The sequence below is a fragment of the Micrasema longulum genome, unplaced genomic scaffold (genome assembly GCF_059751315.1).
Source record: "Micrasema longulum isolate JH-2025_06_02 unplaced genomic scaffold, ASM5975131v1 h1tg000117l, whole genome shotgun sequence".
NCBI classification, from domain to species: domain Eukaryota; kingdom Metazoa; phylum Arthropoda; class Insecta; order Trichoptera; family Brachycentridae; genus Micrasema; species Micrasema longulum.
In genome coordinates, this window is record NW_028277323.1 from 104,710 (window position 1) to 120,368 (window position 15,659).

General features: G+C 32.2%; 1 protein-coding gene across 2 annotated transcripts; it reads right to left on the reverse strand.

The window, feature by feature from the left end:
* Positions 1-3,444: 3,444 nt before the first annotated feature.
* Positions 3,445-15,651, reverse strand: LOC148284450 (inactive fucosyltransferase B-like). 2 transcript variants are annotated; one of them, XM_088239725.1, is made up of 5 exons: positions 13,716-15,651; positions 11,628-11,770; positions 8,014-8,271; positions 7,037-7,285; positions 3,445-4,159 (listed from the first exon to the last, which is right to left on the reverse strand). In XM_088239725.1, exons 1-5 carry the CDS (start codon positions 13,905-13,907, stop codon positions 3,664-3,666), a joined length of 1,338 nt encoding a protein of 445 aa, XP_088095851.1. In that variant the 5' UTR covers positions 13,908-15,651; the 3' UTR covers positions 3,445-3,663. The 2 variants fall into 2 exon arrangements, with proteins under 2 accessions (XP_088095851.1, XP_088095859.1); XM_088239733.1 differs by lacking the exon at positions 11,628-11,770.
* Positions 15,652-15,659: the final 8 nt, after the last annotated feature.

A 15,659-nucleotide genomic window follows, 5' to 3' on the forward strand; every position in this document is an offset into this window, starting at 1 on the left:
TATTTACAACTTAATTCCATTTATAACTACATATTTACATAAAAATTTTAATATCTGTTAATTGGGTGTGGACAAGGGAGTTAAAATATTAGTAGGGAATGGGACGCTGATTTTGGAGAGGTTAGACAGGAACTCAGGATAACAATCATTTATGGGGCATCCAAAGAAAACATGATTCAGATCTTCCTTCTCAAGCTGACATTCGCACATGTCAGAGTCCCGGAGATGGATTCTAAACAAATGAGAACTATTACAACAATGTCCAATACGCATTCTGCAAATGGAAGATGTCTCAAATTTGTTCAGAATCACTTTGGAGAACCAAGGCTTTTCTGTTACATTTGGTTTCAATTGGAAAGGGTGTCTTCCCTTGGCTTGGGAGGAGGCTACCCAATATTCTTGCCATATGTGAAGTTGCTTCTCCTTTGTAATAACGAGGAGGTCACCTAGAGGTAGGAAATTACTAAAGGCAGGATCCCCGGAATAGACCGCCTCCTTTGCCAACTCGTCCACCCTCTCGTTACCGGGAATACAACAATAGCTAGGGATACAAGACATAAAAATGCTTTTATTGGATGCCTCTGATAAAGAAAGAAGAAATCGAGTTTCCACGCAAAGTTCGTCCTCGGAATAAGAGGATGGGAGGGATTTGAGTTTTTTCATTTATTATCCAAGAAAGTTATCCGTCCAGTCAAAATTTAAAATTATCCAGTAGCTTGGGTGGCAACATTCCTGGTGAGGTTACTGCTATCATGGTAAACAAAAAGTGAACATTTAAAATTACCTACTTATAAAAGTCAATATTTAAAAATAAAATTACACCATGTTTGAGTTTACGCACAAGTTTTGCGATTGTATTCAAATTTATCACGTGTTTTCTTCTCATTTAAGCAAAATAAAAAGGGTATGTTTTAGTGACTCGATAGTATTCCCTGTTAACAAGTTTTAATAATAATTGTTAAGTAATATTTTTTTTTTACTTGCAACTCATATAGGGCTGTAGAAATCCATTTTCTACCTACATCCTTCCTCGTTCAAATTATTGTTGTCCTACCGTCCTGTGAACAAGTCACATTGTGTAAAGTGTTACTCTGATAAGTCTTTATTATATGAGTATACCTGCATCTCAATAACTCTGAAAAAGTTAAACTAGTGTTCTATAAACTGCCTAAAATATACATCTCATCAATATCTACATGATACCTCTATTTGTGCAACTGTGCTTTGTGAAGTGCTTCATAATAGAAACATAAATGGAAAAATTCTAAAGTGAGTAAACATTTCTATAGAGTCTACAACATTTCTTCTGTTATCAGTGTACAAAGCTTGAAAGGTAATGACCTGACCAAACAATAATAATTATTAAAGTTTTGTAAAGCAGCCATAAAATAAATTTACTTGTATAAAGTAATTTTTTTCCTTGCATGAATATTTGAACTTCTGTCATTCCTTAATTATTTAATAATCTACCTTAAAATAATTAAAATAATACTGAACCATTATACTGGCTTAACCTTAGAGTAATAATGCGTAACCTAGAGAGACGCCCTATCACTATGTTTTATAGAACGCAAGCGATGTTGGTTTGTTGGCTAGCAACCAATGGCCATTTTGTTTTATTTGACAACATAAACATAACGATTCGATCGGATGCTTTTGTAGCTGTTCTTAGCTTTGTTTGTAAATAACTTGGACATTTACGTTATAATAAATAAAAATCGACTATGGTGAATTGCAGTATGTTTGGTTGCAGCAGTAGGAGCGTCAAAGGAGTCAGTTTTCACAGATAATTGATTCCGAATATTTTCCCATGATTTACATTGATTTTTGGCATTTATTTTCCCGATACGTGTATTATGTTGCTTAAAATCTTTCCTTATATCAACATATTTACTTCAGATACAATTTTTTCACAATTTAGGAGATAAATTTGTGAATTAAAGTATGTTTACTGTTGATAATGACAGTTGATTATGGGCAAAATATCAGGGCCGCACTTGGCATCTATATTAAGTTTGAGTTTTTATCGAGTAGAGGTCGATTAAAATTTTACTTAAAAATAGCAACGTTAACCTTGAAATCGCATCTATGATGACGTGTCCAAATTTCAGGCCGCTCCGACTCGCCATTTCGGAGATGTGACGGACAAACAAACAAACTCAACAAAGGACTTTGGTTCAATGGAGTTGGGATTTATGTCTCAATAAATATAACATTAATATATTGTGAATAAAATGAATGAGTAAATAAAAAATAAACACAAACATTTATTTTCAGTTTTATAACGTAAATATAGGCGAATTATAGAAAAATAGATTAAAATAACCCTGCAATGATAAGTACACAGGTACATATTTTAAAGTAATTACAACGCAAATTAATATCCATTTTGCAATTCTCGACCTGAGTACGGCCCATTGTTTTGCTGCAAAATGTAGCTAACTTAATACCCAATAGTCATATAATGGTTTTCCTACGTTTGGGCTCCTCTCTAGGTTACGCATTATTACTCTGAGGGCTTAACAGTATTTATTTGTTGACAATTTAGTTTAGTTTTTATATTACAGTACTTAACTTATCTAAAAAAATAAAACCAAAAAATAGTACGTAATATATACCAGTGACGTGGATTAAAAGACAAATTTTAAAAGATGAAAATACAGTAAAACTCCAATAGTCCGGATTAGAGTGCCAATTCAATTGTCAAAAGTCAATTGCACAATTTAATTAAAATTAAAAACATCTCCTTTATTTTTTATTTTATGAATATATGGCAATAAGAATGACAGGAGTTCGGATAAATGCAGTTCTAATGTAATATTTCAATTGTTTTAAGTAAGTTTATTACAACTTTAATTTGTTTTGACAATTTGTTATTGGTGGTCGTATACACAATTCAGATATTCTTAATGAATTAGGTCTATTTGTCCCTGATAAGGCAACACAAGTTGTTCTACCTACCACAATGCAGAATCAACCTGGCAATGGATATGCCGGTAGCGGTAAGTATCTTGTTATTCAATTTTATCACCTCGGATGACTATATTTCATTTCTCTGGGGGAGGCAATTTCCAAATTGTAATATGTATAAAATTTATATTTGAAGCACTTACTTTGTGGTTCATGTCGAAAATAAAATATTAAAATTAGACTACTTAGAAATCTTAGAAATTAAAAAAGCGATACATAATAATAAAAAAAATATTAATAACCAAATAAACAATATTTCTTTTAGTCCTCTCCTGTCTAGCTTCGGAAATATTGATATCAAATTACCACCCTTGTAAGAAAAAAAAAACTTGATTTATTGGGTCCACATGTAGTATTTAGTGAACATGATAAAAATAAAATAGGAATTAATTCATAAGTTACGTAAACCTTGAGGAAAAAACTTGTTTGCTTTGAAACCGGTCGGTGAAATTTTTTTAAAAAAATTAGTGGTTAAAAACAACGTTGTTTTATTTATTTTATTGTAATATATATGTTCATTTCACATGACTTTATTATTATTATTTCTATTCAATCAATCTGTTTTGCATATTTTGTAATGTATTGAGAATAAATGAATTTGGTAATGTTCTTAATTTAAGTAAAAAAAAAAAAAAATTTACGCTACCAAAATTGAATTTCAATTTTTTTTATTGAAAAATATATGGCTTAGTGTTATGCTTCAATCTGTACATGAATTCTGTACATTTTATTATACGTTTGATCCTCGCAATTCTTTTCGGGATTTAATAAATATGATAAATCATAATAAGTTTTCGGTTGTTCGTCGTTATAATTGAGAGCTTCACATATTCTACAGTAGTGATAAGACCTCGTTCCAAAGTACCCGTGTTCATTGACAACTGCATAAGCATTCCTCCACTCGTGGAGCTGAATATAATTTGTTTCCCATGTTATATTGATCTTATTTATGAATTGTCCTAATTTATGTGGGTTGTCAAATCTATCACCACTCAGAAAGGATCCAGGGGGTAGTATTTCCAACAAGTCATTTAATTTGGATCCTATGGCGATGGGTACCGCTCCTTTTGAATAAGCATTCCAAAAAATATTTTTCGATAGATAGTTGGAACATTTAGCAGATTCAAATGTTAAAAAAAATGCGTATGAGTTAAGATGTGGACAATCTTTGTAGAATTCCTTAGGACACCTTAAAATAAAATATTTCAATGATATAATACTTTTTTTATAGATTATGGGGGATTAGAAGCTTAAAACGGGTTACATGCATTTTTGCTAAATCAAATAAAATATTTTGCCATGCTCAAAAGTATTGCTATTGATATGTTAACTATTTGAAAAAATATATATATTAACTTGAAGGAAATTCTTTAATGAGGAAGTTCCCATGGAAGTCACCATGTAAAGCGCCCTTGAGGTATTTTATTACGAAAATGGCGCTTTATAAGTTATCCATAATAATAATAATAATAATTCTTGTTAATAGACCATTAAAATAAGTCAATTTTTTTTCTTTCAATTTTATGTATAGTATTATTATCGCCATGATTTTTTAAAGTTTTGTGTTTCCGTAATTACTCCGCATGTGACGTCAGAGGTTTTCTTCCGCTTATTCTCTTACAATTCTGCCGATTGGTCTATTTACGGTAAGTAAACCGGATATCTTTCACAGCTCTCTTATCATTGGTTAATTCATATGAACTAGTGACGTCCTTAAAAATAGTTCGTTTTTATTTTTAAAAAATGATATTTTTAATACATTCTCAAGAAACTTTGCTGTACAATTTAATGCTCTAATTTTTACCGCGCGGAAGAAATAATTTTTTGAATCCGATTTCCCATAGAGCTAAAGTTCCTCATTGGTCATTTAAATATTTTGTTAGTAAATATATTTTTAATAAATAGTTTTTTTTGCAACATTAATGTCGATTACGATATGATAAAAACTAACAGTTAGGTTGAAAGGATACCTAAGTGTATAAATTTGACAGCTGTCGGACAATTGGTTCGTGAGATATAGCATAGTGAGTGAAAAACTACTTTTGTTATTGTAAAAAAAAATGGATAAAAAATAATTGTGTGCGTTACTGGAGCATTGCTTTTTAGCGAAAAAAAATACCGTTGAAGCCAAGGCTTGGCTTGATAAATATTATTCGGACTCTGCACCAGGAAAATCACCCGTTGAGACGTGGTTTGCTAAATTGAAACGAGGCGAAATAAGCATCGAAGACGATGCACGCAGTGGACCACTGAAAGAGGCTGTTACTGACGAAAACATAAAAAAGTCCACAAAATATTTTTGAATGATCGTAAAATGAAGTTGATCGAGATAGCTGAGACTCTAAAAATATTTAAGGAACGTGTTTGACATATCGTGCATGAATATTTGGACATGCGAAAGCTCTTTGCAAAGGGGGTGCCGCGCGTGCTCACAATCGATCAAAAGCAACAACGTGTTGATGATTCGGAGCAAAGTTTAGCGATATTCAACCGCAATAAAGACGAATTTTTCCGTCAATATATAACAATGGATGATACATGGCTCCAGTACTACACTCCAATCCAATCGACAGTCAGCCGAGTGGACTACACGCGATGAACCAAATCCAAAGCGTGGAAAGATGCAACAGTCAGCTGGCAAGGTTAAGGCATCAGTATTCTGAGATGCGCATGGTATAATATTCATCGATTACCTCGAAAAGGCCAGATCATTAACAACGATTTTTACTTAGCGTTGTTGGAGCGTTTGAAGGATGAAATCACGAAAAATCGGCTCCAATTGAAGAAGAAAAAAGCTTTCTTTCATCAAGATAATGCACCATGACACAAATAAATGAAAACGATTTCAAAAATTGCATGAATTGGGTTACGAATTGCTTCCCCATCCACCGTATTCTCCAGATCTTGCCCCCAGTGACTTATTCCTGTTTGCAGACCTCAAAATAATGCTCGCCATGAAGAAATTCAGCACTGATGAGGCTTATTTTAAGGCTAAAGAGAAATCGTACCATAAAAACGGTATCGAAAAATTGTATAACCGCTATAATCGTTGTATCGCCTTCAAAGGCAACTATATTGAATAATAAAACTGAATTTTACCAAAAAATGTGTTTTACATTGTTAGTCTACGAACTTTTCAGCCCAACTGTCACAACATTCCCCTGTAATGGTAAGCAGAGAGGATAGAATGCCATATCACTCTGTCTTTGCCTACAGATCTTGCTTCCTCTACATTCATGCATCTTCTCATGCCCGCACGCCGATTGCTCCGACTTTCAACATGGCCATCTTCAAGTGTTTGTTGAATTTGATCTTTCTCGGTCTTCCTTGATTTCTGCATCCATCAAAATTAACATCGTAAAGCTGTTCTTTAGGTGTCAACTCTCCGAGGAGCTGTTTATATTAACATATTACAACAGAGATGAAGAACATTGAAGAGAAGGTAATATATAAGTCTAGGCATCTACAGGGCTTATGACCTGTTAATGGCTGGTTTAAGTGGCCACTTTAAACACTGTGTAACATTCACCATTCTGCCCATATTTGAACATCTATACTCCTTAAATTTTTTCATCTGTTGATGTTTGTGAAGTTAAAGAGCTGAAACCTTTATTTATGCAGGTGAGATTCATCTAATTGAATTATTTCACCTACATATTAGGTAACGCCTGAAAATGTTATTTTTTTCAATTTCTGTACTTGAAATCCAGTTGAATCTAGTCCTTGTCTACAAAAATTTGGACAAACTCAAAATATTGTTGATAAATCCACCTGGTCCATGAAGAGTAAGCCCTGTAGATGCCTAGACTTCTATATTACCTTCTCTTAAATGTTCTTCATCTCTGTTGTAATATGTTATGATAATGCTTATCTCAGACTTAAATAATGTACAGATCTCGACAATGGTAGGTATATAGTTTTATCCCACATTCGCCTGACATATCACATTTCGAATGTCGTGTTACCTATTTATTGTTTTATTATAATTATAATATTCACGACAATGCAAATTTATAGTTATAATGCATTTGATTGGTATGAGTAAAAACAATAATAGTTAACTTACGAATTTTCGGCATTGGTACATGCTCCATAAATATCAACATCTATACTTTCTTGCAAAGTATTTACAAACATCATCTGCATAGAATCCATTTCGCAAAAATTAACAATCGCAGCGACTAGAACTTTTCTCTGTTTTTCTTTGTAATATGGTATTAATGATTTTGTAAATGCTTTCTTGTCTTTTAAAGATCCAATTCTTGAAATGTATGGTATAGTCCGTCCGTTCGGAACCGGGATGTCTGAATCCATTCTGGAAAATGAACACGACGTTCACTAAATACATACATAATGTACAGAAACATTCCTAATTAGTAGTAACTTGTAGTTTAATTAGTTCGTACTTATTCTGATTGATTATGACTTATGACGATTGATTTTTCTAAGTGGGTCCACAGTTTTTATTAATTTATTCTGGATAATTTTTAAAGTGCCATCTTTGTGAAAATCAACCCAAGGGCGCTGTACAATAAACACCTTAACGTGTCTCGCTGATACAGAGCGCATAAGCGGTTGAGTTTATGTTTCTCTGTTTCCAATTATGTTAAACTGTAATAATATGTATATAGGAGCTACATTACAACATGCCTTGCAGCTACAGAGTGCATGGATGATTAAAAATCTAGCCTCCAATGTCATTTTTTTTTATTAAAAAGTGTTTTTAACTTGAAAATAATCGCTTCCAAACAGAATCTAGATTACAACATATCCTGCAGCTACAGAGCGCATGGGTGGTTGGAAATCTAGACCCTATTTACAGTTGAAGTTTAGGTTATTATCAAACGTCTTGAAGCTACAAAGTGCATTGACAAATGGAATTCAAGCAAACTAAAACAATAAGGAACTTCAGCCTTACGGGAAATTGGATACAAAAATGTTTTCTTGCGCACGGTAAAAAATAGAGCATTGAATTGTAGGCAAAGTTTCTTGAAAATCCTAAAATCATAATTAGTCTGAAAATAATACCTTAATAAAACTTACCTATAACTCATGGACCAGTTAAATACACCAGCATATTCAGCAAATGTATTGTTAGTCTTATATATAAATGTGTTAAAAGGGTTTTCATCTGTTAGGAAAATCCAACGCTGGTGAGGAAGGCGGTTTGCTGAATCTGGTAGGTACTGCGGCCCACGTACTTTAAGTAGTAGTATTACCACAGCGTCGGCAACACTTATGTCAGAATCCAGGTAAGTTATCTCACAATTTTTCACACTGCACCCATCAAAAGGATTATGTCTACAAAAGAGTTTGAATATACAAATTGATTTAATGTTTTCTTTCCATTGCCAAAATTTATCAAATTAAAAAAAAAAAAACTACGGTTTTTATGTTCCAATGTAAGAATCAATAGGCTCCGGGGCAGTCAGTCGTGTGCTTCACAGATCCTTTAATCCTTATGGATTATGGAATGTAGAAGGCGGCCAAAATATATGAATACCTAACTGGTTAAAACTTTTTCTCTTGGTTTTGATAGGTTTTAATTTTAGATTTGTTTGATTATTATTATTATTATTATGGATAACTTATACAGCGCCATTTTCGTAATATAATACTTCAAGGGCGCTTAACAAAGTGATTATGTAAAGGTGTAAATTTAATTTAAACTTTTTAATTTAAGAAAAATAATGTACTGTGTCACTACATGCTAAGAATTTATTCAAATGATTTAGAGAACAAGTGGGTTTTAAGTTTCTTCCGAAACATCACTTCACTCTCACAGTTTCAGATCTCTGCTGAAGAGAGCATTCCAAGCCGTAGGGCCTGCGACTGCAAATGCACGTTCGCCAAATTTAGTGCGCTGTTTGCGTAGAGGTATAATAACTTTTCCTTTCGACGTAGATGTAGCTGATCTAAGCGTAAGACGTATGTCAGCTAGTTCATCTGGAATGCAGAGTTCCCATAGATATTCTTGAGCAGAGTTGTGCAGTGATTTATACATAAGCCAACAGAGTTTGTATTCCACCCTCTGTGGAAAACGGTTGCTTTGTATGAACTGTTAGAGAATGGCCGGTGGGGAAGCGGCGACAGTTCTTGGTCACCCAATTGGACTTGGTCCTCCCAATCTATTAAAAAAGTTATGAACTTACATACCTTATCACCGTCAAAATCGGGGAAATTATGTATATGGTGGCTGACAAATTTACTATACAGTGACTTAGTAATATTCGTACAAGCGCGCATTCGGAGTTTTGTGTTGAATATCTGTGAAATTATTATATATATTTTCATCCTCTATTTTGAATTAACATCTTAACGTATTCTTGTAATGATTTCAATCAATAAATGTAAATAAACTATTCACGAAAAAGTACAGCCCAGAACGTTTATTTATATATTTTGTGGTAAATGCAAATTTGATGTATTTGGGTCAGAAGAACGAAGAAATTTATGGCAAAAACCAAATGGTGAATTAAATCCTAAAAAAAACATTTCAGTTGTAAAGTATGGCGAAGGATATGTAATGGTTTGGAGTTGTATATCAACCCAGGAGGTAGGTAAACTTCAATTTATCGACACAACGACGGACCAGCATATTTATTTGAACATTTTAAAAGAAAATTTTAAACAAATTTATTTAAGCGTGTCATTCAAGTTTTACCAAGATAATGACGCGAAACACAAGTCATACGTTGTACGGTCATGGCTATTGTAAAACCGTCCAAAAGTATTAAAAACGTCACCACCATCATCAGATCTCAACCTTGTTAACAATCCGTGCCCAAAATTGGTCGTCCGTTTAAGGAAACACAATATTTCTAACGCAAAAGACGAAAAATCACGACTGATGGATGAATTGAATAAATTTGACGTTAAATACTTCAAAAGTTGAATCTTCCATGCCTAAAAAATAACCACTTATTTTTTTTGCTGTTTCGTAGATATTTTGTGTTTAAATTGGTGATGCTGTTAGATGGTGCTATTTGTACGAATATCAGTGTAAGGTTACATTTTGTATTGGTGGGTGTTTCGTATTTTTTCGTACAGAGTTCGTTTACATTTATTGATTAAAATCATTTCCAGATTAGTTTAGGATGCAAAATCAAAATACAGAATGAAAATATATATTAACAAATTACAACAGGGATGGAGAATACCTTAAATAAGGGAATATGGAAGTCTAGGCATTTACAGAACTTATGACCTGTCGTTGGCTGGTTTAAGTGGCCACTTTACACACTGTGTAACATTCACCATTTTGCCTATGTATGAACATCCACGTTTCTTCAATTCTTCCATTCGTTGATTTTAGTGAAGTTAAAGAGCTGAAACCTTTATTGTTGTGAAGAGATTCATCTGACTGAATTATTTAACATACTAGGCAACGCCTGAAAACAATTTTTCAATTTTTAAACTTCTTTTTGAACCAGTTGGCTTTATCCCACTAAGTTCCTACCGGGTATGCTTGGTTACAGCAGTTTGAAGACTAGAAGGAATGTGTATTTAACAACGCACTTCTTTCGATTGTTGCGCGGTATTATTGACAACCCTGAAATTATGCGGAGCATTAGCTTTTATGTTCCTGATAATTACCTTAGACAGCGTCAACATAGACTGTTTCACATTCCAATATACAGGAACAACCTGCCAATGGTTATGCCTGTTGGAAGGGCTATCTCTATGTTGAACAATATCACTTTGGACATTGACATTTTTCACGTCTCTGAGGGAGTTTTTCGTTACAAGATTCTCTTACTTTTTTAACACATTATTCTTTGGATATTATGTACACCAATGTGATTTTTTTTATATATACCTAATTTTACCTAATTATTTCTATATGTATGAATTAAGACATTTTATTTTGTAATGTACAGAAATATGAATAAATAAATGATAAATGATAAAAAAAAAAAAATTACAATATTTGAGTGTGTCCAAATGTTTGTAGACAAAAGACTGGATTTCACCCCCTCGGGAGTCATTAAGATTAACAAATTACAACAGAGATGGAGAATACAATAATAATTTCTCAGATATTCAACACAAAAATCCTAATGCGCGCTTCTACGAATATCATTGTGAGTCCCTGTTTATGCTGAGGTGCGCTGAGATACGTTGACGGGGACCAGGGCATCGAAAGTAGCATATGATGATTTTCCGAATGATTGAGTTTACTGTTTACCATATTGATGTGTCATATATATGTTTTTTTAATTATTTTTTGTGTTTCTGATCTTATATTTGTGGTGATATACTCACGTGTCTATGTCAACTGAATGCTCGTCCCATCTCAACACAGGACTTTTAGTCCCATGGAGCTGGGACTTATGTCTCAAATGTAGTGCAATAAACTAATGTATGTAAATAAAAATGTAAATTAAAATGTAAATTAAAAGAAACGCGTATCTTTTATAAACAAAGTTTTTGCAATGTACGAATCTGAAAATAACTGGGTAAGTAGAGGGGGCTTTCAATGTGTAAAACTTGTATCGAGGTGTTCATTTTAACTGCTTTTTATAATACCGTCAATATTTTGTTATTTGCTATAAATGTTTTCGTTCTGTATATATTGTGTATGGCTTGGACGTAAATATATAAATAAATACATACATTAAAGGCATAAATGACAATATATTATTGTGGATACTTACAATGTTGATGAAAAATATTTCATATGTCTCCTTTCAAGAAATGACCCACTCTTCCACACAAGTATTTTATAATTTTTATTTCGGGATTTGGGAGGAACTTTATTCAAAAATAGAATTTCTCCTAACTTGGAGTATTCACGAACCTTGAAATGAACGATAAAATTTCTTGAAAAATTAATTACATGATACGGAAAACGAGGAAGATCGAGAAACATATTGCATGACCAAATTCAACAAATACTAGAAGATGGATAATGTCCACGATAAGGCTATGGCTATATAATATGGATATATAATGGATAAGGCCCCCCCTAATGGGTGGGCCAATAATTTTTTTCCGAATTTCGAAATGAAAGGCGTTTGAAAAGTTGCCTTTTAGACTACTTGGAATGCAAAAAGTATCAAAAAAATAACCGGCTGTCATTTCGTATTTAAGTAAGAAAATCAGTTCAATTAATGTGCATTAAACCTTATTTCATAAGCATGTAAGGGCGTGAGATGCACATTGTTCTGTAATAATGGGTAACATTGTTTTAATGAGCCATTGTTTTCGTCAATTAGCCAGGCGCTAAACGGAATCCGTTCGGCGGAGTGTAAACTTTTTGCATTTCGGTAGTTTTAAAACGTGTTCGAATTTGTAATGTGATTAAGTTATATCTTTACTAACAAAAAATAATTTTAGCAATATAGATAATTAATAAAATATTCAGACAGTTATAAACTTCAAACCTCGGTTGGGGGCCAAAAGTAGTATGAAATATATTTTTTAAATCATTTTTACGTTCAATGTGATTCAAAATGCAACTTTTTAGACCCCTTTCACTTTGATGTCTAAAACAAAAACTTCATACCTCATCAGCCTACTCTAATGGACATGTCATAATTTGAAATAATTGGCGCGCGTGCACGGGAAGATATATGATAATGAGGATAGAACGCCATATAACGCTGTTTTTGCGTCCGAGGTATGTATGCAAAGACGGAGTGATATGGCGTTTGTTTTATTAATTAAATTCTTCGGTCAATTTATTCCGCTGTGAAAATAGAATTTAAAGACAAAAGAGTTCATAATATGTAAATCTAAGCACATTTAAATGTTTGTTCTTTAGAGAAATACATATATGATGTCGTATTTTTTAAGCTTAACCGAGTAACACAGTTTAAACCCGTGCTGTGCAAGTCGGTGTCCTGCAAGACATCGGACCCTTGATTTCGTCGGCCTCCGTGGTGTAGTGGTCAAGACGCTTGACTCACGCACGGAAGGTTCCGGGTTCGATTCCCGGTGAAAACACAAAAATTAAAATTTGATTTTTCTCAAGCCTGGTTGTTCTGTAATGTAATTCACCACTGTAATTGGGCCTCCTGGCCTGTTGTGGTGCAAAAAAAAATGAAATGAAATAAAAAAAATTGTTTATTTTGACAGGTTTAAGCATATTTGACTGAAAACCTGCTGATGGGCATATTTGCGCTATTTACATTTTATTTTAAAGGAATAACCCTATAAGCCTCTATTTAGATATGTAAGGAGGTAATGAAAAATACACCACAACACCCAGACCGGTTGAGAAAAAAATCTCTCATGGATCTTTTTCTTGCAACTGGCGGGAATCGAACCTGCGACTCCAGTTTCACAGTTAGCCATATAACCAACTTAGCCACGGTGCAATATGTTAGAAATAGTATAAAAGCTGTAAACGTTGTAAACAATTTACCAGTCTTGAAGATGCCTACTTAGGCGAAAGCGCTCGTTGGCCAAAACAATAAAAAAGTAAATCTAAATTTAGAAGTTTTCTTGATAACTTTATTTATAATTTTATCAAAATCATTAACTATGGAGTTTTATCAAGAAATATCAACAAAAAACATCAATATTTAGAAAAATACTTTATTGTTAACTTTAATAGAAACGAAAATTGTTTTAATCTTTCATAATAAAAATGCAATAACCGTAATTTTTATTTTATATTCCAAATTCTCACACTTTAATTATGTGTATTTGCATGCATATTTCAGCATTTTTATGTTGCATGTAATTCATTAGTTGCATAGAGTAATTTATACAAAATCATAAATTATCAAATATTTTACCTTTCTTGATTCAAAAAAGTCTGCAACCCCATAGCTTTCATGTGTGGAGCTCTTAAAGTAAATTATGGGAATAATGAACATTTTCAAAATCAAATTTATGATAAATATTATCACTATCCCTACAATCACACTCATCAAAACCTCTTTGATCCTGGATTTTGAATTGATCGTGAATTTTTTACGAAAAACCATTTTAACACTTCATAAAATACTGTCAATAATTTAAAACAAAACTTTAGCACAGTTTAAACTTTTTGGAATTTATTTGAATTCTAAGTTCTTAGCTGTAAGATGCACTTACATGTATAATTATTGTCTTTTTCCATAAATCAATAATTTCGCTGATTATATACATAAACGCTGAGTAAACAGAGTTGTCCATGTCAAGCAAATCAGGTTAAATATTTCTTACACTGAGGGAAATTCCATAAAACCCTCGTATTTGTAAAGAATACAAATGTCAGTATGTGACTTCATGGCAGTTTAAAAATTAGTAAATTGCTTTGTGCACAGAAGGGAACTGATTCAGATAACACATAAGCTAAAATCAACTACAATTGAGTAAACTTTGCAAGTGCAGTCTCGAGTTTGATTCCCGCATTAAGATTAAAAAATACACATTTAATAAATTTTAAGATAAATAAAAAGTTAAATTAATATAAAATCATTATTTATATATGTATTTTTGGGTAGCACTATTTTTGCCATACACTTTTTTTTAACTTTAAAGAGAAAAAAAACAAAAATTTTTATTTTCATTATATTTGCCTAGAAACAAAAACTTTTAAGTAAATAACATTACAATGAATAACTCAGTTTTAAAATAGTACATTATATCAATATTTAATACCTTATAATGATCTTATATTGATAAATAAAAAAAGACCTACAAAAATTTTAGATAATCGGAGTGTATGAACAATTTTTTTTTCAATAAACATGAACAAACTTGTGGATTAGGGTGTCATTTTTTTAAACTTTCGAATTCAGAAAAGTAACATGTCTCAAATATGGCGTTTTAAAAATTAAAAAGAACGCCATTTTTTATATCTTTTCTAATGTCTTTGGCTCGCTAAAATGCCGCAGTTTTGAAAAAATACAAAAATATGCTATTTCTAAATATTAAAAAAAAAATTCATCTGCACAAAACAAACCGTGTAAAAACATTTTTAAAAAAAATATTTTTTTTCAACAGCAAAAAAAAAAGAATTTTAAAAATTGCTTTATGAATAGTATCTATGTCAAAGTATTTTTTTTTTTTTACTTTTAAATTTCTTTTTTGTGCTTCTCCTCTCTTCCCAATAATAGCGAGCCAATGATGATTTTTTAAAAAAGTTATAGGTTTTTTTTAATTTGTTTATTGCAATAATATAATAATATTTTAGACGTATTACAGCAAAAAAAAGTATTTTTTTGTATGGAGCGTGACACCCCTTATTGTGCATAGTATTGACTATGCACAATAAGGTGGTGCTATTCTAAACGCAAAAACGCGCGTAGAAAACACATTTCAACGCGTATTTACTTACTAAATAAACGCTAACAGACCGATCTCTTCGCACGCAATTACAATAGGGAGTTGATTGAGTCATCTTCGACTGACTGTGAGAGAAAAATCGATATTTGTGTACGAAAATTAGTATATTTGCATGAAAATTTAAAGTATCTTCGTCGGTAACCCATAATTGAACATGTTTAGAAGAAAAAAATGTATGCATTTCTGCTTTTCATACAGAAAACTTAAGTTTACTTTGTAGATAAAATTGAAGATAAATGTTAACTTCCCACGTAATCGGGGCCCTGGTTGCTAAAAATGTGTGGATTTAAGTATGAACTTATAAAAAATTACTAAGAATTTTCCCTAAGAACATTTACAAATTAAATTAATAATAACAATGAACTCTTTGAAATGTTCACATAATAGTTAAAATATTTTATTATCAT